General features: G+C 36.0%; 3 protein-coding genes across 4 annotated transcripts; 2 read left to right on the top strand and 1 right to left on the bottom strand.

Moving 5' to 3' along the window:
- The first annotated feature begins 70 nt into the window (after positions 1-70).
- Positions 71-6,633, top strand: LOC132056267 (pentatricopeptide repeat-containing protein At5g27270). 2 transcript variants are annotated; one of them, XR_009414746.1, is made up of 9 exons: positions 71-785; positions 1,533-2,937; positions 3,288-3,599; positions 4,317-4,421; positions 4,548-4,635; positions 4,724-4,845; positions 5,317-5,381; positions 5,640-6,301; positions 6,335-6,633. XR_009414746.1 is itself a non-coding variant. In XM_059448384.1 (8 exons), exons 1-8 carry the CDS (start codon positions 240-242, stop codon positions 6,195-6,197), a joined length of 3,201 nt encoding a protein of 1,066 aa, XP_059304367.1. In that variant the 5' UTR covers positions 71-239; the 3' UTR covers positions 6,198-6,633. The 2 variants fall into 2 exon arrangements, 1 of the variants encoding a protein (XP_059304367.1); XM_059448384.1 differs by having other exon boundaries at positions 5,640-6,633.
- Positions 6,634-7,315: 682 nt separating this feature from the next.
- On the top strand, positions 7,316-13,589 carry LOC132056266 (NADH dehydrogenase [ubiquinone] iron-sulfur protein 6, mitochondrial). Its single transcript, XM_059448383.1, has 3 exons — positions 7,316-7,583; positions 13,075-13,159; positions 13,282-13,589. The coding sequence occupies exons 1-3, from the start codon at positions 7,434-7,436 to the stop codon at positions 13,389-13,391; spliced, it is 345 nt and encodes a 114-aa protein (XP_059304366.1). The 5' UTR covers positions 7,316-7,433; the 3' UTR covers positions 13,392-13,589.
- Positions 13,590-14,372: 783 nt separating this feature from the next.
- Positions 14,373-20,988, bottom strand: LOC132056265 (uncharacterized). The gene is made up of 8 exons (XM_059448381.1): positions 20,469-20,988; positions 19,732-19,827; positions 18,697-18,807; positions 18,308-18,617; positions 17,568-17,658; positions 16,527-16,857; positions 15,995-16,143; positions 14,373-15,180 (listed from the first exon to the last, which is right to left on the bottom strand). The coding sequence occupies exons 1-8, from the start codon at positions 20,766-20,768 to the stop codon at positions 14,670-14,672; spliced, it is 1,899 nt and encodes a 632-aa protein (XP_059304364.1). The 5' UTR covers positions 20,769-20,988; the 3' UTR covers positions 14,373-14,669.
- Between the last annotated feature and the right edge of the window lie 6,443 nt (positions 20,989-27,431).

The following is a 27,431-nucleotide window of genomic DNA, read 5'->3' as shown; positions in this document are numbered from 1 at the left end:
CTTATACGTTACAAGTTTCTTTTCGTTCCTTAAATTTTATTTTATGTCAAATCAAACTTAGACAGGACGGACGGACTACTTATCAAAAACATAGACCATTGATGACCAAGAGAAGCGATATTTTGAACTGCCCGAGTTCTTGAAGTTAGTTTTGAGCCGCCATTATCAATGCTATCTTCTTTTCACTGAACTCCAAAATTCTGTCTTCTCCAGCTCTCTCAAAATTTCCAAATCAATCAATGGAAGCTCTACAATCTTCATTCCTCTACTCAACTCCACTAAAAACTCCATCTCACAAACCCACCAAAAAACCCAAACCCAAACCCACCATATTCTCCTGTTCAATCACACCAGACCCGTGGTCACTCAGTGATGGCAACAGCAACAAGAACCTAAACAAACCAAAACCCAAATCAAAACACGCCAAAAACCCACTTTCAGATGACAACGCTCGTCGCATTATCAAAGGTAAAGCCCAATATTTAAGCGCATTGAGAAGAAACCAAGGATCACAAGCTTTAACTCCTAAATGGATTAAAAGAACACCTGAGCAAATGGTTCAGTATTTAGAAGATGATAGAAATGGTCATTTGTATGGGAAACATGTGGTTGCTGCTATTAAGAGAGTAAGGAGTCTTTCAGGTAAAGCTGAAGGGTCATATGATATGAGAGAAGTGATGGGGAGTTTTGTTACTAAGCTTAGTTTTAGAGAAATGTGTGTTGTGCTTAAAGAACAAAGGGGTTGGAGACAAGTTAGAGATTTTTTTGCTTGGATGAAATTACAGGTGAGTTTGTTATTGGTGCTTTAAACTTTTACATTAAGCTAGATAAACCCCAGTTATATCATACTTGATATTGGTGTTTTGATTGGATAACAGTGTGAAAATTTTCTGTATACCTGATGGTAGTTTTGAATTTTGAGAGGCTTGTGCAGCTTTCATGTGCTATCTCTGTTGTTAATTTGTCTCCTTTAACAAGATTGCATTTTTCAATATATTATATGATGGAATTTGAATGTTTAAGGTGTTAATTTGACTTCTATAACATTACAGATAGCTGAGAAAAACCTTATAAGAAAATAATGATAGTGGCGAAAAATATTAAAGTAATGATTGAGTAGTTAGTTCGATAGAAAAATATCACATGATGTTCAAAATTTGAATAATTTCATACTTCTGAAAGTTTTGTAGATATGGAATGTTGACAAACAATTCGGAACTTTCTAAATTGGAAAGAGTGTCATATAGATTTGAATGGAGGGAATAGTTATTTTCACCCATTACTGTTTATGCAGAATGTTTTTTTTGGGGCTACTTTTGTTTATTAGAAGTTTTTCAATATACCTTTTGTTTGTTCCAAGCAATAATGCTTTTGTTAAATTGTTCTAAGATCTAGATTAACTTGGCTATGATTGCGTCATGTGTATTCTGTGAAACTAGCATATATGATGACAAATATTTCTTTCTAATACTACTTTCTTTGGAGAATCTGAAATATTAATTTGGTGTAATTTAGATTTATGCTTGGAACAGTTAAGCTACCGACCAAGTGTCATTGTCTATACGCTTGTCCTCCGTGCATACGGCCAAGTTGGGAAAATCAAGCTAGCTGAGCAGACCTTTTTGGAAATGCTTGAAACGGGGTGTGAACCTGATGAAGTTGCTTGTGGTACCATGTTGTGTGCTTATGCTCGGTGGGGACGTCACAAAGCTATGATTTCCTTCTTTTTTGCTCTTGAGGAAAGGGGAATTACACCTTCAACTGCAGTCTTTAATTTCATGCTGTCATCTTTACAGAAAAAATCACTTCATGAAAATGTTGTAAGTATATGGAAACAGATGACTGCAAAAGGGGTTGAGCCCAATCATTTTACTTTTACAGTTGTTATCTGCTCACTTGTCAAAGAAGGTCACGCTGAAGTAGCTTTTAAGACTTTTAATCAGATGAAAAGTTCGAGGTTCATCCCCGAGGAAGCAACTTATAGCCTTCTCATCAGTCTGATTTCAAAGAGTGGTAACTATGATGATGCTTTCAGGCTTTATGAAGATATGAGATCACAAGGGATAATCCCGAGCAACTTTACATGTGCTTCACTTTTGACAATGTATTACAGAAAGGAGGATTATCCCAAAGCACTTGCTCTGTTTGAGGAGATGGAAAAATATGGCATCAAAACAGATGAAGTCATATATGGCCTGCTTATCAGAATATATGGCAAGCTTGGTCTCTACGATGATGCTCAAAAGACTTATGAAGACATTAAGAAGTTGGGTGTGATTAGTAACGAGAAAACATATACAACAATGGCTCAAGTCCATCTTAATGCTGGAAAAATTGAGGAAGCACTGAGTATAATGGACGAAATGAAGTCAAAAAACATATCATTTTCAAATTTCTGTTATGGTATCTTATTGAGGTGCCATATTGCGAATGGAGACGTAGCATCTGCCGAAGCTGTGTTTCAGGCTCTCTCTAAGATGCAAATTCCTGAGTGTGGTTTCTGCAAAGACATGCTCAATTTGTACATGAGACTCGGTTTAACTGAGAAAGCAAAAGATTTTATTTTCCAGATAAGGAAAATTCAAGTCGAATTTGATGAGGAGCTTCTCAAGATAGTCATGAAAGTTTTTTGCATCGAAGGAATGGTCCGAGATGCAGTGCAGTTGATACGAGAGTTCAGTGCAAGCAAGACGTTTGAAGATTCTGTATTTACACAGACTTTTTCTGTGGCCATTCGTGGAGATGATAGATTTGCCACAACCGAAATTGCTTCCAAGCCCTTGGACCAACCAGGTGCTATGGCTTTTGAGCTGGCCCTTATCCTCTTTATAGCAGATGGAAATACAATGAAGGCAGAAGAAACACTAAAATTGTTGCTTAAGACTGCAAATGGCCTGTCTGTTGCTAGTCAGCTTATCAGAAAATTGGCCAAAGAAGGTAAATAAACTTGCTTTCGCATTTAGTAAGTTAGGTGTAAGAAGCACTGACTCTTTCTGCTCTTTAATATTCTTGATATGCATACAAATTTGGCTTAGGGCAAAAATTGAGCTTCCCACATTTCCTGTCCCTATGAAATGTTTTGATTAAATAGCATAGAACCTAGGATCTCATAATTTCCTTAGCTTCATGACTTCATTCCACAATGGTGGTATGTTTACTGAAGTGGTGGCCATGTCGGCTTCTAGGACTCTTGCATCTGAATTTTTCTTTCCGCTCTAGTTCATCCTTTAAGCAAGAAATGTTAAGACACCTGATCGTTTGGTAATTTACATCAATTTCTCCTGTAGGTGACATTTCAAAGGCGGAAAACCTTTATAAGCTGTTAATGAAGGAGGGTAGAAAACCAGAGGATTCTGCGAGTGCATCCTTGATCAATTTTTATGGGAAGCAGAAGAAATTGAGGGAAGCTCTAAATATCTTTGCATCTGTTACGGATTCTTCCAGGACTGGAAGTCTTTTATACAATTCTATAGTTGATTCATATAATAGATGTGGCAAACAAGAGGAAGCTTACATGTTCTACAAGGAAGAGATGGAGAAAGGGCATGTTTTTGGTCCAGTTGCAATTAGCATGCTAGTGAATGGTTTAAGTAATTGCGGTAAGAGTATGGAGTCTTTTTGGCTTGAATGTTTTCTGTTCAGTTTAAGATTTTGTATTATACTGTACAAATTGCGTTTAAAGTACAGTATCTATACAATGATCTATTTTGGCATTATCCTAAACTGTAAACATTCTAGTACAATATCTTAAGTTCCTGGTACTTCAAGTTGGTTTAACTTTGTGCCAATCGAATAGGTTGAACAGATATTTGGTGTTTCATCTGATGTCTTCAATGCCTTCTATTGCAATTGATCTCTTTTATATCATTGTTTGTCCTAAACTTTAAATATAGATGGAACACCACTGAATTTATTTCTTTGTTTGTTTGTTGAGGAACAAACAAACAGCCTATTATTATTGTTGTCTTTGCATCTTTTCTTGAGCCGAGGGTCTATCGGAAACAGCCTCCCTGCCTTCACAAGGTAGGGATAAGGTCTGCGTACACTCTACCCTCCCCAGACCCCACCTGGTGTGATTATACTGGGTATGTTGTTGTTGTTTGTTGAGGAACTGCGATCCCCGGGGTTAGTTGGTGGATTTTGGATTAGGATTAGAAAAAGTGAATGCATAAAGAGTTGCCATATCTCATAGATTTTGAGATTCGCATTTTAACAGCTGCTAGAAGAACCTGAACTGGAAAGAAGAAATAGTTAGTTATCTTATTTGCTTGTATTATCTGATTTTGTTGCTTGATGTTGTTGAAATGCAATTGCAGGGAGATATACTGAAGCAGAGGATATTATTCAGAATTCTTTGCGTGCTAATTTAGAGCTTGATACTGTGGCTTATAATACATTTATCAAGGCAATGCTGGACGCAGGTTAAATTTTATCAAAGAGACAATTGCTTAAAGCATTTGAAACTTTTTGTTTCCATTTGGAGCATATTGAGATCCAATATTGACCAGAAAATTTTTGAGACCTGAAGACATTTTAATGGAGTGCAGGTAAATTGCGGTTTGCAGCCAGAGTTTATGAGCACATGCTCTCCTCAGGTGTTGCTCCTACAATTCAAACATACAACACCATGATTAGGTTAGAGCAGGACATTCTTTAAACTGAGTGAGGGAAAGATATTTTGTTTTGCATTTCTCAAAGTGTAAGAATTTGGTTGTGGATTCAGTGTATATGGGCGAGGAAGAGACCTGGATAAAGCTGTGAAGGCATTTGATATGGCTCAGAAGATGGGCATTTCTTTGGATGAAAAGGCTTATACCAACTTGATATGTTATTACGGAAAGGCTGGTAATTACCTGCTGTCTAAATATCTCATCAGGTTTTTTTAGAAACCCTGGGCCCTTTTAGTGAAGATCATTCAAATGCAAATTCTCCTAATTTCCTGTTTGTCTCACAATTTCTCGTAAACAAAGATAGTATTGAAAATTGTCATTTTTATCTTTGTGGCTTAGTTAAACTTCTTGGTTTTCCCCTTTATCTTCTGTGTATTCCTAATTCTCTAACGAGAAATTGTTAATGTGAATGGCCATACTTCTATGCTCTGAATTTTTTAATTTCAAGATGCTCATTTTCTGCCTTTGTTCAAACACCTGCCATAATGATTGTATTGTACCCAATTGTTTTTGGTTGGTGAAGAGCTTTGGTTTTTTCCTGGGTGATGGCGGAGGGGGAAATGGGTGCCTCTACTTGTATTCTCTTGGCTTCTATCAGTGTTTTAGTTGTAGCAATTTTCTGAGTTCTTATTTTCAATCAATGCAGGGAAATATGATGAAGCATCTAATCTATTTGCCAAGATGCAGGAAGCAGGGATAAGACCTGGGCAGGTATATATGCATAATCATAGCCAGATCCAGTAGAAAAATCATTTTTCTTTTATTTTGTGGCAGTAAATATGTCATCTGCAGTAGAGCTACATCCTGGCTGGTGATATATTGCCATGTGCTTTCAGTACAAACTTACATAGTTACATGTCTTGGTTGTCAATAATGCACTGTTTATGTTCAATGCCATATATTGTATGGGAGTATCCTGAGAAGTGGATTGCCCACATTTAAGTACTAAGAATTTGCTGCACATTGCAGGTGAGCTACAACATTATGATCAATATATATGCTGCTGCTGGACTTTACCAAGAAGCTGAAGTCCTCATGCATAGGATGCGGAATAATGGTTGTTCACCTGACTCCTTAACCTATCTTGCACTGATTAGAGCATATACAAGTGGAGCAGAGTACTCAAGGGCTGAAAATGCCATTGATTCTATGCAGATAGAAGGAATTTCCCCTTCTTGTGCTCATTTTAACGTGTTGCTATCAGGTTTTGCAAAAGAAGGATTAATTGGAAAAGTAGAAACGATTTATAAAAATCTCGTGAATGCTGGACTACAACCTGACCTAGAGTCGTATCGTATTATGCTTAGAGGTTACATGGACTATGGTTATGTAGAGGAAGGCTTCTTGTTCTTTGAACGAATCTCCAAGTCACTAAAACCTGACAGGTTTATAATGAGTGCAGCTGTGCATTTGTACAGGTCAGCAGGCTTAAAACTCAAAGCAGAAGGGGTTTTGAGGTCTATGAACAGTTCCGGGATTCCCTTCTTGGAAAATCTTGAAGTTGGATCAAGATTGAAAGCTGACTGATTCATCAGCATAGACTTTGGAAAACTGGACCCTTTAATGAATTTCTTGTGGGATGAGAAGAATGCCAAATTACAAGTACATCACATCGTATCAAGTAGGCAATTGTGCTTGGAGTAGCGTGAATGCAATCATGGCAGCAGGGCTGGAGCTAAGTGAATGCAATCATACCAGCAGGGCTGGAGCTAAGCTAATATTATGTGAAGGAGTCAATCAGTTGATATATAACATGCAACCTTAAGTTTGGCAATGGCTGCCACACTGCACAGAGCATTATCTGAGTACCGACGTGCTGATGATCTTCTTGGTGGGCCGGGTACTTCCCAAGTCGGGATATAGTGGACTCTGTTAGACCAATTCTGAAGGCCTGAGAAGTATGAGCGAGTGTAAATAGCATTTGTGTATTTAGTTTGTCTCTTTTACTGCTTAACCATAAATGATTAAAGCTTCATGTACAGATGTTGACACTAGATGTTATTATTAACATTTGTACATTTAGTTTCTATTACATGTCTTGCGAATTATTCAACATTCAGAATCTTCCATTCTAGTGTTATGTGTTTGAATCTAGTGGCTTAAGTGGTATTTTGCATAGTTGTATTTCTTTCTTCCCCTAACAATGTAGAAAAACTAATACTTTTACTAATTGATTGTAAATTTTTCTTTATTATTTTATTACAAGATTAATTGTGATTTTTTCTAAATTATTGCTCATCTTAGATTTTTCTTTTTTCCTTTGAACATAAAATAAATAAATAAAGGATTTTCCGTCTTGGCAATATCCTCTGGAAATAAAACCATTCAAAATTTTAAATTTGAAAGTGAAAAAATTAAAAGAAAAAAAGTTACCAAGATATATGGCGGGATACAAATAGAAGATTATCCTTTGCTCTGAGGAGTTGTTTGATTATTGGTTAATATGTGAATTATTTATGCATTAAAATTAGGGTAACTGGTACTTCATGTTTGATAGCACTTTAATTGTTATGGATAAATTTTGTTGCCAATTTACAATTTAGCGTGACTAAAATATATAAGTAGTAAATAATACTAGTATGGAATAACTAATCAGTACATAAATATAATCATATTCTTCATAAGTAATCCCGGATAGGTGGGTAAAGAAAAAAAAAGAAAGAAAGAAACAAGATCTGGTCCAAGTCTTGACCCTTCCCAGTAGGCTAAAATCTCATTCGTTCAACATCAGTGGGAAATTCCAGCGTTTGGGGAAAAACAAGAATGGCATCATTTGGAAGGAAACAGGGCATGGTAATGGCCAGCAATCTCCTGAAAACCCTAACCGGAAAATCTTCCAATTTCGGGTCCAGAAGTCTCAGCGGCGTTGGTAGCAGCGAGGTCGTCACCTCCCACACAGACAAATGGATGCAGGTATCAATTTCTCTATCTCTCTATCAAAAGATTCCATTTTTTTTTACTAAACAGAATGGTGATGGATGACATATTTGCTTTTGTTGTTTCTTGTTGGAGTTCTACTCGTGATGCCCTAGCTTATGGATCATCAAAAATGGAATTTTTAGCTACTCTATTTTTCCCTGCCCTACTTTTTGTCGAACGGTCTTCGATATTGATAATTTATTCATCTTCTTTAAAGACGGTGTGTTTTTATTCTCCAGTGGAATGTGTCAAAAGGAATTTCTGAACTTGGAGACATGAGGAGAAAAAAACTAAAATCTTTTGGAAACTTATGTAGTTCGATACCCTAGGAAGTCCGTTTGTAGAAGAATCTGATAAGCGGAGCTGTTATTCTTTTGCCATAAATAAGAAGGATAGAGATGTATGTGAAGTTAGAATTGATTCTCTAAAGTGAGGGATTACGATTTTTCCTAACCTTTTAGGGTGACTTTATATCTTGTGAAAAGGGAGCGAATGTTCAGTGTTGCAGATTATCCTGTAAGTATGCAATTTGCTTATATCTCATGAAAAAATTGAATTTGAAATCATGTTTTACAATAGCTCAAGAAGGTATACTGTGCTTGTAGCTTCTTCTTACATGGAGCTCTAGACAAATCTGGAAAAAGGAAAAAACTGCCATGCATATCATCAAACTTTGTGGGCTAGTTTCAGGAGAGGTCTTACCTCAATTAGTTACTCCTGTTAAACTTAAAAGAAACCATCATACCTGTCCTTAGATGTTGTGCAATTTTGAACAAACAACTTGGCTCAAGATGTGGTTCCACTTCATTTTCCTTTTCTTTCGAGGTTGAACTTGACAAAGGATCATACTTTTCACCATGGATAACCATAAATGAGACTGAAAATGGTAAATGCACTTCATTGGTCATTTGTGAAGAAAACTGTATATGCTCGGTGAATTTAGCATCATTAAAGCAAATAGAAGAATATAATTAACCATTAAAAGAAGAAAATAGGAGAGTAAAATTATCAAAAAGTCAATCTCATCTGCCAAGAGCAGCATGTAAACCAAATTCATGCTCATATAGGGAGAGTATATCTTTTCTTCTTGGCTGATATGGAAGAATTGGAGGGATTAAAATATAAGTTATACATTAGTGCAACCATATTAGTGTATGTCGAGTTCAAGTCAGAATATGTGCTGGGCTAAAATCAGATAGTCTGTGGATTGCCTTTGGTACTTTCAAGATTGTGCAAAAGCAGAAAGGCACACTGGGAGTAGATGCTGCAAATAAGAACTGAACAAAAATAAACCTTCAAGGTTAAAAAGCTAATGAAGAAGAGATCATCCCACCCGACATCTGTGTTGCCGTTAAAACATAAGGACGAAGAGAAAGTGGAATAGTGAAGCCTTCGGGAGGTAGAACACACAATTAAAAGGAGAAACAGCAAATTGAGAAACACTGACCACATTTTTCTAGCAACTATTCAAAAATGAAGTATGTCCCATATTAGTTTTCCTACTTTCTATTTTGGGTTGTTACAAATGTGTTCACTTTCTTAAAAGAAAACTTTTTGTCTACACTTTCTAGTACTTCTTTGTTCTATTTTTTCTTTTAGAAGGTAACATATTTATATATAAATAAATAATCTACACAAAAATATGAAGTCACCCATATTTACTAGTGGGGGACAAGAAGAATTCCTATTCCTTGGTCTTCTCACAAGGATTTTAAAACATCAAAAATAGATTCAAGGTCTTCTAAGTAATCTTGCTTACACACAAAATAGGAAAGGACTAGATACTTCATTTTTAGCTTCTGGATTTATCGTCAAAGCATCCTTTTTTAGAAAGATCTTCAAAGCATCTTTGATTTCTCTCTTCCAATTTTACACCAAATGCAAGCTGGGTCAATCCTCCGACTCTCTTTTGATGAAGTAAGGATTAATATCAAAAGCATCAAGAAGATGCGCAAATCACTGTACAGGTGCAGTTACAGAAGTGAGATTGAGAGCTCTATTACAACAGTCCTGTGCTAAAGATAGGGAGCTATCAAAATCCAACAAAGACTCAGGAGAGCTAATAGGGGAGAGAGTTCTCCAACTACTTAAGAACATTAAACATTTAGCTTTCAGGGAGTAGCTTGGAGTTGCTAAACCCTCAAAACACCTTCTGTTCTTTTCTGTCCAAAGGACCCAAAAAATGCTCGTTCTCCAGATCTTCCTGATGGATTTACAGACTTTCCATAAACTCCAGCTGCACAATCCTCCATCTCTCTTTCTGACCCGAAAGGCTACCATCTCTGTTCCGGCATGCTAGAATTTCAGGTATTCTCCTTAGCATAACCCACATAATACCCAAAAAAAAAAAAAAAAAAAAGTTGATAAATATCTTCCGTAACTGAACTGTCAACTTACAGCGCAAAGAGAGGAGATTGATTGTCTCTGCCTCATCTCCACATAAGTAACGCCTAGAGCATAATCGGTATACTCTCTTAGTAACGTTGTCTTGTGTCAAAACTGGCTCTTTTGCCGAAAGCCGTGTAAAGCGAGCGAACTTTGTATGGAATATTAACTTCTCATATCATCTTCCAAGGCCAACATCCAATCTGATTATTTGAGAAGCTGAATTCATTATAAGCTGACTTGACTGAGAACTTGCCTTGCCTATTCACTTGCAAATCATATAGTCTTGAGTAGTAGAGATTCTTTTGAATTGGTCCAAAATATTTTAAAACTAAGTTAATTTGCCAATGTCCCAATCATTTAGTTGTCTTCTGAAGCTTAGGTTCCATCTTTGACGTGCCCATACCTCTCCCTCTGCTGCTTTTTGTTGCTGACTTAGATTGTGAATATCAGGGAAAAGTTGTTTCATTGATCCTTGACCTAGCCAATCATCTTCCAAATAAGATATCTTCATTCCATTTCCTACTTTGAAGCTGAACTTGTTCATGAATTTAGGCTATAGATTTCTGATAGACTTCCGAAGACAGTTTATAAGTAATATTCACAGACTTGGCTGACCATTTCCCTTCTGTCCCATACTTTCCTCTGATTACATCTTTCCATAGTGATTGTCTTCTGCAACAAACCTACGTAACCACTCCATCATCATACTTTGATTCTATCCCAAATTTTTAATTCCCATTTCCCCTTCCTTCTTACTGGTAGTGCGAGTTTCCCTTTTTGTCACTCTTACCCTGCCTCAAGAAGTTCCTTCGTAGTCCATCTATTCTCCTCGCTACATTTACAGGAACTGAAAATAAAGACATCATAAGAGTAGGCAGGCATTGCATTAAGTACAGTGTTAATCAGAATTAATCTACCCCTCATAGATAGATATCGGCTCTCCGGTTTGCTAGCTTCCCCATCTCTCTAAAACACCATTCTGTATCCCTTTTGGTTTGCTCGTTGCCCCCAACGGTTCTCCCATGAACTGTTGGCGGTTCCCCTAGTCTTCCAGTTTGCTAACTTCCTTTCACATTTCTTTGTTCTATTTTTACGAGGGTACTTTTTTTAAGGTAATTTGGACCATTCTTACTCTTTACAATTTTTTCTTCACTATTAAGTCATTTCTCTTTTAAATGTAGCACTACTTTGAGTCTCACTTTATTGTTTCCAGACAAAATAGAACTGGGACAGATGCTAAATAGGTAGTCACTGGATGAACTCTCAATACAACAACATACCCAGTGTGATCCCACAAGTGGGGTCTGGTTTGGATGAGCTCTTAAAATGGTTTATCGCCCTATTAGTTCTTCTGACTCTATTGTGTCCTTCAGTTACTAACATCTGATGCGTTTTATTTATTTTAAACATAGATTATGAAAGTCTAATGAAACAAGCTTGGTGTCATACGCTTCCCGAAGGACCACAAGTTTCTATACCTAGGACCAAATATTCTGTGCACCTTGATATACATGGATGCCGGCAAGTTGAGGCAAGCTTGACTTTGTCAGGCCCATGCTTGAGATAGGCTAGCTTAAGATTGACACAATCTAGCAGCTGTGAGGCTTGAGGTTAACTGTTGATTTGAGGTAAAATTAGTTGTTTCCAATTTTAACCATTGGAATGAGTACCTACGCAACTCAACTTTCAACATTTCTCATGTGGTTGAGTGTGCAACCTGAATTTGTATTGCTTGCATGTTAAAAAAAATGGAAGCTGAAATGGCAATCAATATTGAAATCATGGGTAAGGAAAGATGAGATTGACATAGGAAATGAAGTGGGAGAGCCAAAAGCAGAAATATTGGAGACGGTGAATAAAAATAGAGAGAAAACAGGATTGTAGATGGCAAGAAGGGACTGATCGGAGATTGGACTGACAGGACTAGAAAGATGGATGTAGGGGAGAAGTAAGACATGTGTCAACTGAAAAGTAGATTTAGTAGTGTGTGCTTTTCAAAAAAAAAAAAAAAAAAGATGGATGTATTATTATTATTATTTTTTGTGTAATCATAATGTGAATGAAAAGTAGTACGAAGATGTTTAATGGTTTCTATTCAGACAAGATGTATTTAAGCTTCACTTATCTGGGAGAAGAATTTAAAGTGTCTCATGAGCATGGAGACGACTAGTATTGAGCTTAACTGAATGCTAGTCAAATTAAGCAAGTTCTAGATTGCTTGAGTAGCTTGTGAGCTGTCCTCGCATGCTTGCAGCCCAAGTAGTAAATCATTTTTCCCCCTCATCCCCAATCCAAAATTTTAGTCTTACCACAGGCTGCGCCATAGAGTTATGTGACCATTTGCGTGGTAGAAAATCCATTATTCAGTCATTTTTGGACATGAATCATATGTAAAGCTCATACTTCTATAAGCTTGTCAGAAATCATATAAATGGCCGACCAGTTTATATAAATGTCAAGCCAGTGGAACAATAAGCTTTGATAAAAGGAAAAAAGCCAGTGGAACAATAATTATCAAGGATTTTCCAAGATATGAAGTCCTCGTTTTTCGCTGTTGTTTTCACCATACCTCTTTTAAACGAAGATTGCATCAAGAAATTTCTCCATATTTTATCAGTGTCAAGCCAGTGGAACAATAAAGCTTGATCAGAAATAGCTAGAGGTTCATAAGGTCTCAAGATGGTACCAAGATATGATGTCCTTATTTTTGCTGTTGTTTCTACTACGCCACTTCTTCTTCTTCTTTTTTTTTTTTTTTTGAAGTAAGATGTTTCATTAGAAAAGCATCAAGTAGATGCATAATTACAGGGGCGTAATTACAGATAGGCAAAAAAACAAAAGAGAATTGCAGGCGGATACATTGATTCCTTCTAAAGTTAAGGAGTACTAATAAAATCTAAAAAATGCTCAGTATTAGATACTGGGGACAACATTGTCCAGCCAAAAAGATTAACTAAGCATTTGGCTTTAAAAACTTGAATAGGAATTGAGGTATCATCAAAATTATGCCACTTCTAATCCAAAATTACAGCAAGAAGTTTCTCCCTGTAAAGTTCTCTGTTTCTTTTCCTGACTGTTTTGTGGTGCTTAATGGTAGGATTCTAGCAAGAAATCTCCCATGGAATTGATCAATGAAGTTCCACCTATCAAGGTTGAGGGAAGGATTGCTGCCTGCGAAGGAGGTAATTTGAATACTATGTCATGCTCCCATTTTTTTGCAAGTGCTATTGAGTTGCTTAGGACTTATACTGCTTCCATTACGAATAAATCTGCCTGAAAGTACTCTTCTTTTCTTCTGAAACAGACACTAATCCAGCTCTTGGACATCCAATTGAGTATATATGCCTTGATCTGCCCGAGCCAGCTGTATGCAAGTACTGTGGTTTGCGCTTTGTTCAAGATCATCACCATTAGGGCTGCATCATGAGGATTCCTGAATTAAGAAAGTCGTCTTCATTTTATATCTAAGGAGCTGTGTTTATTATGTTCCTTTGCACTACTAATGGGGGCAAGTTTTGCCTTTGTAATAAGGATTAGGGTTCCTTGTGATCCATTTTCTTAAAGCTGTCATGGAGATGCCTTTGGCAAGTTCATTTCTCTCTTTTGCACATACATAGCACAAGCTTTTGCCTGATTAAATTTATGTTAGCTGCCAAAGGTTTTTAGCATGACGTATATTATAATTCACGACTATTGCTCTAGATATAATGCGCTCTAGATATAATGCTTAAAAATGCACAATTAGAACTCGCCCTTAGGCAAGACTCTCGATAAATGTCTTGGGGCAGAGGGGAAAACGCTTGTTTTTGTTTCGTGAGGCTTACGCCGACATTTTTTGTATAAACATGTCTTGCAAAAACTCAAAATTCATTAACTCTTGCTTCCTCAATAGCACTTCCATTATCACAAGTCAGAAGGTTGAGAATATGGCAATCCAAGGGTACCATCTTCATATCACAATATTTTTCTTTTGAAATCTTGTGTTTTTTTTTTTTCAACCCTAAATGTCGTCCTCTGTGTTCATATACTACGGAATTTGCTTATTTAATACTCAAATGTCAAGGTAACAACCTGCAAATAATTCTATTCAATGGATACAACGAATGGCTGCTATTGAAAGACAACTCTTTTCATCACCGAATGTCTGAATTGAGAACGAGTTTCATATAAATCGGAAATGTTAATCTTACAGGCTTATACTTTAGCTTTGTGTGCTTCCAACAAGTTGATAAAGCAGCAAACAACTCGCAATATTTTAATTTACTGAGGAGCTATGAAAATGTCTCTGGATTCATCGACTACTTGAAAGCTACATATCATATTTCCTTTTTGAAGTCATAACATTATATTTGATTCATATCTCTTCATATTTTACACCTTGTCTAGATATTAGCATAGTGGAAAAGACAACTTCTATTTTTATTTTTTTTGGTGATAATTCTAAGCCTTCACACTTTTATTTCCATGCGCTGAATACACAAGTGGCCAGTAAAAACGTGATAAAACAGAGCATGCCTAGGCTATGAGTAATCATACAATGAAACTGTTAACTCGTACGAAGCCAAAATTTCCCAAATAATTGGGAAAAGAATGAATAAACCATTCATTGAAAAGAATTTGTCAGCAATAATTTTCTCAGAAGGCGCCGTTGATCAACTCTTTGGCAAAAGTCTCCCAACTTTAAAAACCACTTCACTTGTCACCCTCAGCTGCAGCTAGTTTCCTCCTCTGCTGATGTTCTGCAACTTTGTAATCTACCACTTCACGAAACAAGTTACCATCTAATACACAGTCCTCACTCCCATATACAGCAGCTTGAACACTAGCCATCATTTTCGCGACCTCTCTGCCTGAAAATCCCTCCGTTCTGGCTGCAGCTTCTCTCAGAATATCATCAGTCAAACCTTTTATCTCTATTTTCTGCTGCTGTTTCTTGAATAAGTTTGAAAACAAGCCAGGTTTCCTTTCCCCAGCTTGAGCTATATATTTCTCAAGATACAGTTTGATCAGCTTGAAGCGCTCATCTTCACCCGGCAAAGGGAACTCGATGACTTCATCAATACGGTCCGCAACAGCTGAATCAAGATCACCGGGCCGATTTGTAGCTAAGGCAAGGACTATATCTTTTGACTGATCACCAGTCCGGAAAAGGAGTGCATTGAGGGCACTCCTCTGAGCTTCACTCATGTAGGTTTTATTTCTCCTGAAATTGACACGAAATGATACAAACTCATAGATCAAACAGCTGTACAATCGGATTCTAAGTGCCAAACATCTAAACATGATAAAGTGCAAATCTGACAAGCCATATAAATATACCTCGGATAGAATCATTCGATTATTTCAATTATATTCACAATTTCCTTGATATCAGAAAATGGAGATGATATAACAGGTTAATGGGGAGCAATGTGGCATAACCTAAGACATTTACGAGGTCAGAATTTTATTTTACCTATTCTCTAACTAGTTCTTAGAAAGAGTTGCAGGCAGGGAAGGGAAAGTTTCATATGTGGGTCACCAAGATCATCTATGGCTCTGCCATCATGCAAAAGCAAGTCTGTCCTGTCTAGCTTACCTGAATGGCATAAGTTCGGTTCTATGTGTTACTTCATGACTTCAGGAAAAAACATCCAATTGGATTTTCAGCAGAATATCTGCTTTATATAGTCATTTCCCTAGAAGCAATAATTTCATCAGCAGTAGACTAACTTCAGCAAGTTTTCTCTCAAAGGAGAGCAAGGTCTCGGTAATGAAATCACCATTGAGGCCTGCCAATGTCTCCCTGATTTTTTTTGAGTGCCTTGCACTCCTAGTATTTAAAACAAATTCTTCCAGTATATCTTAAAGTACCAAAAGACTCCAGAGATCCCGCGAACAAGGTTATACTAATTACTTCATTGAAGGAAGTAGACCTCTGTGTACAGCAACCCAATTAAATAGTATAAACCGATCCAGATATTTTATTAAAGATCCAGATTAGCCGGAGGGAACAATGTTAGGGAAAAGTCACTTACTCGCACAAAAATGCATCTGCTTCGTCAATAAAAAGTAATAAACCCTTTTTGGATTTTTTGGACCAGTCAAATAACTGATGTATTTTGGTAACAGCCTGTGAACCCAACGGCGCAACATCACCACCCGTCATCAATGCATAGTCAAGTCCCTGACACCAGATTCAAACATATTATTGACCACCAAACAAAATCAGAAGTACCAATTTATAGATATTTCATGAAGGAAGTCACTAATCATCATCACACTCTTGAGAGTGTCTTTAATTTAAGAATTGTGAGACTCCGTATCAACTTTTTTGTTTTTTTTTATTTTTATTTTTTGATCAGTGGCTTTGTGTAAACTTTATGAGATGGTAGACATATGCCTGCTCTATGGAAACTCAACGATTTACTATAAATTGTATCAACGGGCTTCCTAACCCATACGAAATACTTCAGAAGTTTGAATGGAAAACACACACCATATAAGTAAATATGTTAAGATCACTACTCATTAGCTGAAAAGGGAACAAATATGGGAGAAAGATCTTACAGATCTGCGAGCAAGCTCTCTAGCAACCATTGTCTTCCCTGTCCCTGGAGGGCCATAAAAAAGCATGTTGCGAAATGGAGCTTGATGAGATTTGGTATTAGCTGTTGCGTTGGCTAACTGCTGAATCCTTTTTTCAAGAGATGGATGTAGAATAACATCACCGAACCCTTTCTCAGATTTGGTTGCAGAACCTCCGTTAGCACCTTTAAGAGTGCTCATGGCTCGCGAGAAGAAGCCTGACCAGGGATATTTACCCCTAGATGACTCTCTGATCAATGATGGCTGTCCCAATATTCTGTCCACATAACTCCAAACAACTCTTGCACCTTCCCTGCCATCCAGATAGCAAACTTGCATCAACCATATTAGATACACTGAGGGAAAACAGATTAGTGCTGGTGAAGTATCTTCAAGGAAAACCACAAAATCGAAGACGGTAACCAAAACTTTAATAGTTTACCCAACGCCTATTCCAAATCAACCAACTTCTACATTGGTATTATCCATTTTAGATAGACAAGTAGATTATTGATAATTATACCAGTAGCTAATTATCATATGAATCCAGCATGGCTAAAATGATATAAATGTTAAAAAGTGTGCATCCTATTACAGTAGGATTCTAGTTGCTAATGAATCTTCATTTTACCGCCACAAGGTAGGTTGAACAATAATGATGCTCAAACTAGAAGAATTAGGCCAATAACCGTAACAGGTTCAAACAGCCAGAGGAAATGTCAATCCCACTGGAAAAGTAAATGACTGATCAAGTTGATTAAAACATCACCACTCTTTCCTCCAGCCACCCATAAGAAAAGCTCCTTCAAAATATATTTCCAACTTAGAAACTTTAGAATAAACAAAAAGGCGTGCTCAAAGTATCTGATGTCTGTTCATGGGGTCTCTGAGAGGAAAAGAAAATGCCTAGATCCCGCAAGTAATGTACATAAGAAAATGCACATCACAATAGTTAGGATGACTTGCAAAAGAATTGCACATGCCAACAACTTTACATTGTTATTTTGAGAATATATTTCATACCTTGTTGTGTATATTCCAGCTGCAAGAGCTGTCACGCCACCAACAGCCACAACAAGCTTATTTTGATCCGTTAGTATTGCACGCAAACCACCTGCATAAATTAATATCTTCACATCAGAAAGATCATATAGAAATGCAAGCCTAGCTACATATGTGCATATGGTATAGATGTGTAATTCTTGATTGCCTTTTAAAGAGAAAAATGTTTCATACTGCAATTTATCTTTTGCAAAGTTCTAATCCCCGACTCAAGTATCAGCACTAATTGTAGTCACTACAGGCGTGCCAGGAATCAGAAGAATGAAGCATTTAAAATATGTAAGGAGTTCAGAAAATGTGTATGGTGTATTTTTAAAAAAAAAAAAAAACTGCTACACTCATTGACAAAGATTAAAAGGAAAATGGGCATAGAAAATGTCTGAATTACAAACTCATTAATTGTTTCTGACGCCAGCAAACAAATATTACTCCACAATACTTAAAACAAATATAAATTCAAATCTCTTCCTGATTCTGTTTCGGAAGAAACAGAAGAATTGTATGGTCTCTTCTGCAAAAATTACAAGCATAGCCCATTGGCATGAAAGGCAGATTCAGAAGAAAAAAGTTCAACACCAAAGCAAGAGAAGTATTTAGCAAGTCAATACTAATAACTCGAACAAAATATAGTGATATGCTCCATAACTCTACACATGGATACCCATATAAGGCAAGCTTTAAGATGGTCGTTAGAGAAGAACCTCCAATGTGATCAAAAGTTGTGTTAATCGCGGCAACCCATTTCTCCCGTTCAGCATTTGCACGGTCTACTAGTATTCTTCTGTTAACATCCTCAGCCAGCTTTGCTTCATGTGCTCTCCCCTCGGCTTCTGCCATAGCTCTCACTCTTATGGTTTCACGTTCTATTTCTGCCTTTTCTCTCTCTGTCTGCCGGCGCTGCGCCTGGATTTGTTCTTCTGTTGCCCGTCTAGCTGCCTCTTGTCTCATAGCAGATTCCTCTTGCATTTTTACCAACTCCTGATTTCTAGCTCTATGATGCTCATTTTCTGCCTGCAAATGCAAGCAGAAGTCAGCTTTATCAGTTAGCACAATACAATTTAACCATGACATTATGCTAAATGTTTCATGCCTGCATCCTTTTCCTTGCTAATTCATCTTCATATCGAGCCATCTGCGACTTGATTTGTGCCTGTTGCTGAGCCAGTTTTTTCTGTTCATCGTATACAACCCTTTGTCTTTCCTGTTGAAAGAAAGAAAGTTAATCATATCTTTTTCCCTCATTGGTACATATGTAGTAGAGTTCATATTTTGATACTTACAAACAAGAAAAGTGAAATGCGCGGCACTGATTAGACTAGTGAACCAACAACAAATAATTTTTTTGATTGTTTAGTGAACAAATAATAATTTTATTTTTTTATTTTTTTTTGATAAGTAAACAAATGATTATTTTTTAACTGAGAACTCCCCAAGGACCAGTAGCATATGGTTCAAAACTTGGTGGATGCCCAAGTGCACAAATTGTGAAAATTTAAATAGGAAAACCAAAGTACAAATTCCCCGATTTGGTTTAAACAACAACCTATTCAGCAGGCCACACTCTAGATCTATTTCCAGATGCAGTTAGAACGGCATAGCTGGAGTGCATGGCTTAATTGTCTTCAGAAACTTCCCTAATACAAATTATTAAGAAAAAAGAATTGGGTCATTTGCACTTGGTTTAGCTTGCACATGGCATTACATAATCATTTCCCTGCAGCCAATGAAATTTCCAGTCCACCTTAATACCAACCAGTAATGCTAAATTACATCTATTAAACTCACCCTACATAAAGATTTAGAGCATAAAAAACAAAAACAAAAAAGAGACATCACACGGGGAATATCCTCATAAAACAATGGAGATCAAAACCAAAAACAAATCATGAAATTATGAAAAGAAATAATAGGGCAAACTACAACAATCATTAGTCAGCTCATACTTCTGATTACGGCTTCATTAAAAGGGAAATTTTCTTTTGATGAAGAGAAAGTTCATCAAAAGAAAGGAACTTTTTTCTTAATAAAGGGAAACTTCCATTATCACCAACAAAACAAAAACAAAAAAGGAACTTTCTTCTTAATGAGTTGATCACATAAACAGTCGATAGAAAATTAATCTTACCGTCTCAGCTTGAGCTTGCAGTGCTTTAAACTCTTGCATTTTTGCAGTTAACTCCGCTTGCCTTGTCTCTTCTTGCTTTTTAATCACATCAAATACCTACAACAAACAACTCAGATTTAATATCTTCCACAACCTAAGTTTAACACCAGAATTTTGGGAAAGGAAAGTTAAAAGACAAAACCTTTAATAGCATACCACAAAATACTTCTCAACCAACCATGAAACCTCTCATGAGAAAAAACAGCAAAATTCCAAAGAATGTCTTTTTTTTCAAAGAAGGGTAAAAGAGATACCCCAAATAGTAACAGCGCCAAACAAATTGGGATACATGGAGTTGTACATTATAATTGCCTTCTTAAGAATAAAGGGAGAAGGCAGTGGGATACATGGAGTTTTCACTTTTTTCAATCCAAATCACTCACAAAAGTTTAAAAAGAATCACTTTGAAAACAAAAGCTAATGTTTCAAATTTCACAATTTTCATGGCCAAACGAGCCCTTCTTTTCAGTGTGACCTCCTCAGCAGTTCCTTAATTTTCTAAAATTAAATTTAAACTACACAACAATAGACAAGTCACAAATTTTGACAGTAAAAACATTTTCCAACTAATTGATTCCCCAAACAAATTGGGATACACATACATTACAACTGCCTTGTTAAGACTAAAGCTAGAAATTTAACTCAGATTCCAAACCTGTTTGGCACTTCTGGAACTAAAATTAACTGAAATTACAAACCTGTTTGGCACTTTTGGATTTATCAATCTCTCTCAATGCCTTAGCGCCTCTTTCGAGTGCCTCAGGATCAAAACCAGCAGAAGTAGTCCTCGGATTATCATTTCGAACCTTGGGTTTTTCAGGAGCTTCAGCTGATGGCTGAGGTGGCTGAGGAACATCAACAGGAGCACTTGCTACCTTATTAGTCGAAGAAGTGGAAAAAGGAGAGAAATTGAAACTACCATCGGCATATGCAGTTTCTGTACCGAATTTGGCAGAAGCTAGGGCTGCAAATAGCCCTGCTGCATACGTTTTCCCCATTTTTTTCAATATTTTTTTTTTTTTTTTTTTTTTTTTTTTTGCTATGAGACTGAGAATATTAGGGATTTTTGTTTCAGTGAGTGTGGCTTGAAGGAGAAGAAAAGAAGGAAGAAGCCATGAATTGTCTGTTTGGTCCTAAGTTTACTTGAGAGATGGGAGAGAGGTTCAGGGTTTATGTAGGGTTTCAGATTAATGGCGGCTTTGGGCCTTTGTTTCTTTCTAAAGAATCTCAACCGGACTAGTATTAATGAAGAATTTTTGGAGGGTTAAATCCGATAAAAACTTATATATGTATGGCGTTTACATCAAAGGAATAGATGCATATTATGTATTTGTATATATATTTTTACGATTTAATCATGATTAATTAATATATATTTTCATTATATTAAATTTTTAATTATGGTAAGTTAAGTTAGTTTGGTGTATATTTTCTCACTAATTATGAGAAAATGGTCGTTTATGATATGTTACTGTTTAACTAGAATAAAGTGATACTATACAGATCTTGTTTATTTTATTTATTGATTTTTTTTGTTGTATTTTATTATATTTTGTGGGGGGAAATCGATCAGTAAAATTGATATTAATTAATTGACGAAAATAATGTCTTGAGTGGTCTGCATGATTGATTAGCATCTCTGTTCCTTTCTAGTTTCTATGTTTTATAATTCACTCCCACTAATTGAGACAAATTGAGACATAATCCACGGTCAAATATTTTAGAAACATGACTTTTTTTGTTTACGAGTTGCATTTTAAGGGTAGTCATAACTTAATACTTCATTATCTTAATATTTTTATTGTGAACCAGTTTTTGTTACATTGGAAAGAACTAAAAATGTTTAAACTCATTCATAAGTTACGTGACTTAATCTGTAAGGAGCAAAATTAATATCCTTGATCGCCTCTTTCCAAGTTTAGTAAATCTTCTTCCTCCTTGTGCCCTTTATTTGCCAGAAAGTCAGTACATTAATTGCCCTACATATAGATATGTTTCATGGTGATCTTGATAGCTTCTACAAATATTTGCAATCTTCAACAATAGCACTCAAATGGAGTGTGTATCCTCCTCAGTGATAAGTTTGACGGTAAGTAAGTAGTTTGTTTCAACTTTTAAATCTTTATTTTCCAATTCTTTTGCTAATTTTAACCCTTTTGTGATGCTCCATAGTTCTTTAATGAGGGTGTAGTTTTCAACCTACCAAAGTATCTGAACATTCACTTTCCTCAATCATTTTTGAATATTTCTCTAAAAGTAATATCTCCAGTTTGCACCTTGACACGATCATCGGTGTTTACTTTTATCTTTTCTGATTTGCAGATCAAAGAATATTTATACCAAGTTAATAGATATAAGAACTCTCCCACCTAATAAGTCAGTATTTTGAGTTTGACTCTCATATTTAGTCTACAAGATTTTTCTATATATTTTGGGAATAATTAGCTAACTTAAAGTTACTGGTGATTTTCTAAGTTCATCACGCGAAGTCTTCATTTTTGTTTACATGATTATTTTATAGATATTATGTTTATATAGTTTATAAATATGTTTAATACTTAAATTAAGTAGGCGTTTGGCCAGAGAAACTAAAAAAAAATTACTTTATTTGGAATTTTTGAAGTTGGAGTTGTGTTTGGTTATAGTTTTTGCAAATAATATTTGGCTGTTTGGATGTACTTTTTCTAAAAAACATGAAATATGATTTATACCCTAATTTTTAAAAACTAGCAAAACCACCCAAAACAATTCATAAACATAACCAGTTGGTTGAATCGAAACTACATCAAAACAACCGATACATTAGCGAAAACAATTTTCAGCATAATGAAACTTCAAATTCACATATCACAATCTCTCCCCTAACCCATCAACCTCCGCACCTCTCTCTCAATTAAAGGAAAAAAAAAAAAAAAGGAACCAAACCCTTTGAGGAATAGGGACTAGTAAAAACTTACAATCAATCTACTTATTGTTTAGAAGATAACCGAAATAGCGTGATAAAATTTTATATTATTAATTAAGATCATTTGTAAAATACTTGGTTAACTATGGTAAATATTAATATTTATATTTAAATAATATGACAAGTGTCATTTATTTACTTGTTGGGTGTAAACACCCGGTGTGAATAAATTTTGGCAGGAAGAAACTAAATTCTTTAATCAACGGATGTCATAAATTTCCACTAATGTATCACCATTCATAAAGTTTGAGCACATTTGTTGCATACGTGAAGCTAGAAAGAGTGACACTGTCATGCAAACTATCCACACGACCACACCGTGCACATGTACCCCATACAAAACCCAACAATAACTAAAACAAATAGTTGTAAACACTATCAATACTAGAATAAACGGGGTTAAATTTATAAAAATAAAAAATTTAGGGTAAAATTTGAAAAGGGAAAAACAAAAGCAAGGGTCAAAAACAGAAAGTGAAAATAGTAAAAACAAGGCTTTGGTTGTTTTTTCAAATTTCAAAAACCTTCAAGTTGGATTTGAAAAACTAGAAAGTGATTTGCTTCATGGTCAAACACAAATTTTCAAAAAAAAGTGAAAAACAATTCCGGGAAAAAGTGAATACTTTCCATGGCCAAACGGCTCCTAAACTTCAGAAGCAAAACAAGTTAATGTAGAATGGGCAATTTGCAGGATTGCTCTTCGCTGGGGTGGTCCTTAAGGCAGAATTTGTATGGTCATTTTTTTTTTTTTTTTTTACTGAGCTGGAGTTCAAACCCACAACTTCGGGGTATTAGACGAAGGCCAAAACTTAAAGACCACCAATTTGAAGGCCAAAAATTAAAGACCATCCAAAATGAAGGACAATCTGCGCAAAAACAAGATGTAGAATTGCATCCCAATGCATACGAAATGGGCTCCTGATTGGAAAGGCGGAGGCCCATATTACCTTGTAGCGCTCATTCTACATTTTTTGTGCGGATTGCCCTTCAAAAGCACTGGTCCCCCTTAAATTGATGGTCTTTAAGTTTTCTTTCTTGTTTTCTTGCAGTTCCGGATTCGAACCCTCGCTCAGTAAAAAAATTAAAAAAAAAAAAATCGCAAGGCATAAGTTAGGATTCGCAAGGCAAAGTTTTACATGCAAAGCTCTGCCTGAGGCCTAACTTTGGCCCGAATAAGCCTAACTTGCTAGACTCTGCCTTGTAATTTTTTTTTTAACTGAGCCGGGGTTCGAACCCCATACCTCATGGTATTAGGCGAAGGGAAAATATTAAAGACCACCAATTTAATAGGCACAATTAAAGACCACCCCAAAATAAGGGCATTACTGCGAATTGCCCCTCATTCTACTCCTTCTGTCATTATTATTGGGGCTTTCAGAGTCCGGCACCAAAATGACACGTTTTTGTAGCCTAAAGACCAAAATAGCATGCTAATTTTTTTTAATACCCAAATAGATTTTTCGTTACACGTGCAACGAAATGTGAAAAACATTAACGTCTTCTGTAAAAATAAAAAAGGCATTTCGCCATCATTATAATGAAATGTTGCTGAATCTTTATTTTATTATTTTACTAAATTTCGCCTAAAGCCCAATGAAATGCTGCTGAATCTTTATTTTATTATTTTTATTTAAGCGAAATGTTATCATTTTTATTTTTTTATTTTTGCACTTATGTTTCTCCTACTAAGTGCCTGAATTTACCCGAATGGTCTCTGTTGGTTACTTCCATTTGCGTTATGTGACTACATTTCTAGAACTCTAAATTGCTCCTAGGGAGTAATGTATTATGTGGATCTTTCTTTTGTTTATTTATGGTGAAGGTATTTTATTTGAAAATTGTCATCATTAATGTTGTTAATGCCATGACTTGATGCTGGTATTGAAATGCTTACCAGTGGCCATCCATTGTCTTCGTAGTTGAGATTCGCAACTGTTGATCTTGAGTTACATGCAAAATAAACTACATCAACTTGAAGCCAAGTACAATACTTTAAGCAGCTTGAAAATTTTGAATAGAGAAAACTTCCATGCAAATATTATTATGAACCATGGTAGAATAACCCAATCGGACACTTAAACTACCTTGTTCGTGCTCCCGTCTATAAAAAAAAATAAAGAGTCTATCTTCTTCTTTCTTTTCAAATCCTAATACACTTAAGCTACTTTTTTTTATTTGATGAAGGGAACTGTCCTTTTTTATTTAGTATTGTTAGAATCAACTAACTAAAAAAAAATCAACTAAGTGCACAATGTTATAGGTATGGATCATCCCACAGTGATTGTACTTCCCGGTCCAAAAGTGTATGATGTGTTAATACTCCAGCAGCAACATCGATCCCAGGCTGTGTGGGATGGGAAGTTAACTGGATAATCATCACTGCACTTATTGTGATATGGCGTCTAGAGACGCATACTTTTCATATGCGCACTGGAGAATGTACCATCACATTGCAGGATGTCAAGGACTTATATGGCATTCCCGTAGATGGTGATCCATTGGTGTAGGCTGGTGTTAGACAAAAAAGCAAATCAAGGTGGCGGGCGTTGATGTTCGAGCTTACTGGTTGGGTGCCCGAAGAAGCATCAATTAAAGGTAATAGCTTGTTGAAAATAAAAGCATTATCTAAGCATGTGTAAACCTTGGATGATATTGATGACGATATCGACGAGATTATGGTGCAACAGAGGGTCAGGTTGTACCTGTGTTGACCCTTCTTTCCTTCAATTCACTTTCTCAAGCTTCTAAACTAATAATTACCATTATGATTATTATCGTTATTCTTTACTATTCATTGTCACCATTTTTAGAAATACTAACTTAAATCTACATTTTTTATCAATGTTACTACTATTACATTACACCTTTTTTTTTAATTGATTGACATTACGTTATTAGCTATAAGTTGATACATCATATGCTAAATCATTAACGGTAAGTTTGTAATATTAGTACTTTATTTTCTACATATTAATTACTTTTATTTTCTACATATTAATTACTAATTGTCATCACATAATATATATTGTACTAGTTGTTAAGTTAGAAGCTAAAGAAGTATAAGGAGGAAGGATTAAATCCAATCAGATGGTCCTAAACGACCAGCCCAAATAACACCCAAATCGCGGCCCAAACAAGTCATTCTCATCAGCAGCCCATCTTACACTCAACCCAACCCATAATTCTTTTAACACATTCCTTAACCCTAAAAAAACAAGGAGCAGCCGCACCCCTCTCCAAAACAACCCCTCTCTCATCTTTTTCCTCTTTCAAGTAAAAATCAGCTTTCACAGCCATGGCAGGGGCTTGACCATTCCGTTTCCATGCAAGTCTCGAACATAGTCAACATAAGAGGCCAACAAACATTTTGAAAATCTGATTTTTCTACACAAGAAAATCGAAAAGCAGAGATTGAATCCCAACCCGTGACACCCCTCTACTCACCCTCAAACGGCTATTTCTTTCTTCTCTAGTGCAAAATTCTTCTTTTTTCGCCCTCTGAACTTTGGACCCAACAAAAAGCCTTACCAACTTTGTTTAAACCCGTTTTTGACATTTTCCAATTTGAAACTCAAATATCCAAACTCTAACCTTTGTCTCCTATAAATGCTACCTTACATCTTCAGCAAAAGGGGACGTTTTTGAACCACCTGGAAACTTGACCACACTCAACATTTTTATCTTTCACTACTACTCTAAATCTTAGATTTGTTTAATTTCCATTCTGTTTCGGCGGACTTTAGCCGCAATAGAGATTGTCAAACTCATTTTGTGTCGAGGTTCGGATCTGTTCATAACGAGAGAGTAGATTTGAGACCCCGACGTCCTAGTTCACTGCACCAACAAAAGGTCAGTGGTTCCTCTTATCATTTTTATTTCGGAATTTGAAACATGTTCGTGTTTAGTGTGTACTGTGAAAATGTTATTAGTTTCTTTTTGTTTTGATTTAGATGTCATAAACATAGATGTTACGTAGGTCTTTTGTTCTTGATGTTACTTTTGTTAAACCATCTTTTGATATATCAGTTTGTTAAGAGAGCACGTTTCAGAATTTTATATCTTAAGTCAAAGTCCGATTTTGCGATGTATGTGGAGAAATGTTTCGCCAATGCTCTCCGATAATGATACTAGATTTACATCTCTACTTGTTACAGTTATCATGTTTACATGAGTCACTATCTTTAAATAGTTTCGATGATATTTAGTATATTACTTAAAGCACCATTTCAATAATTGCTCCCTGTTTTGAGTTAGGAATTAGATTCGACGAAATGAAGTTTAAATGTTTCAGCTATCATGCCTATATGTATCATCTAAAAGAAGCCTTCTTTGTTTACTACTACCCCTGTATGTGTCTTAATGGGAGTATTAAATTTGTTTTGAGTTCATATAAGATCTACTATGAGTATGAATGTTTGTGTTGTTTAGAGATTTTTAAAATTAAATAACAGTGTGCTTTTTACTTTCTTTATTTCTGTTATGAACGTTTGAAAGGTATATGACCTCCTTCTAATCGTTTGCCGTTTTATTTTTCTTTGGTTGCATGAATACCGGAGCCGAAAAGTTTCACTTGAGACTCAACGACGCCGATATCGCAAGGAGTCTTAATACAAGACCCCGTGATGTCGCTAAATCAGGAACCTGCATCTACATCTTCGTTTGTGTCTCTCGCTCCCTCGAAACATAGTCAAACTGA

The sequence above is a fragment of the Lycium ferocissimum genome, chromosome 5 (genome assembly GCF_029784015.1).
Source record: "Lycium ferocissimum isolate CSIRO_LF1 chromosome 5, AGI_CSIRO_Lferr_CH_V1, whole genome shotgun sequence".
NCBI classification, from domain to species: Eukaryota; Viridiplantae; Streptophyta; class Magnoliopsida; order Solanales; family Solanaceae; genus Lycium; species Lycium ferocissimum.
Note: the sequence above shows the minus strand (reverse complement) of the source record. Positions and strands in the feature narration are given on the sequence as shown.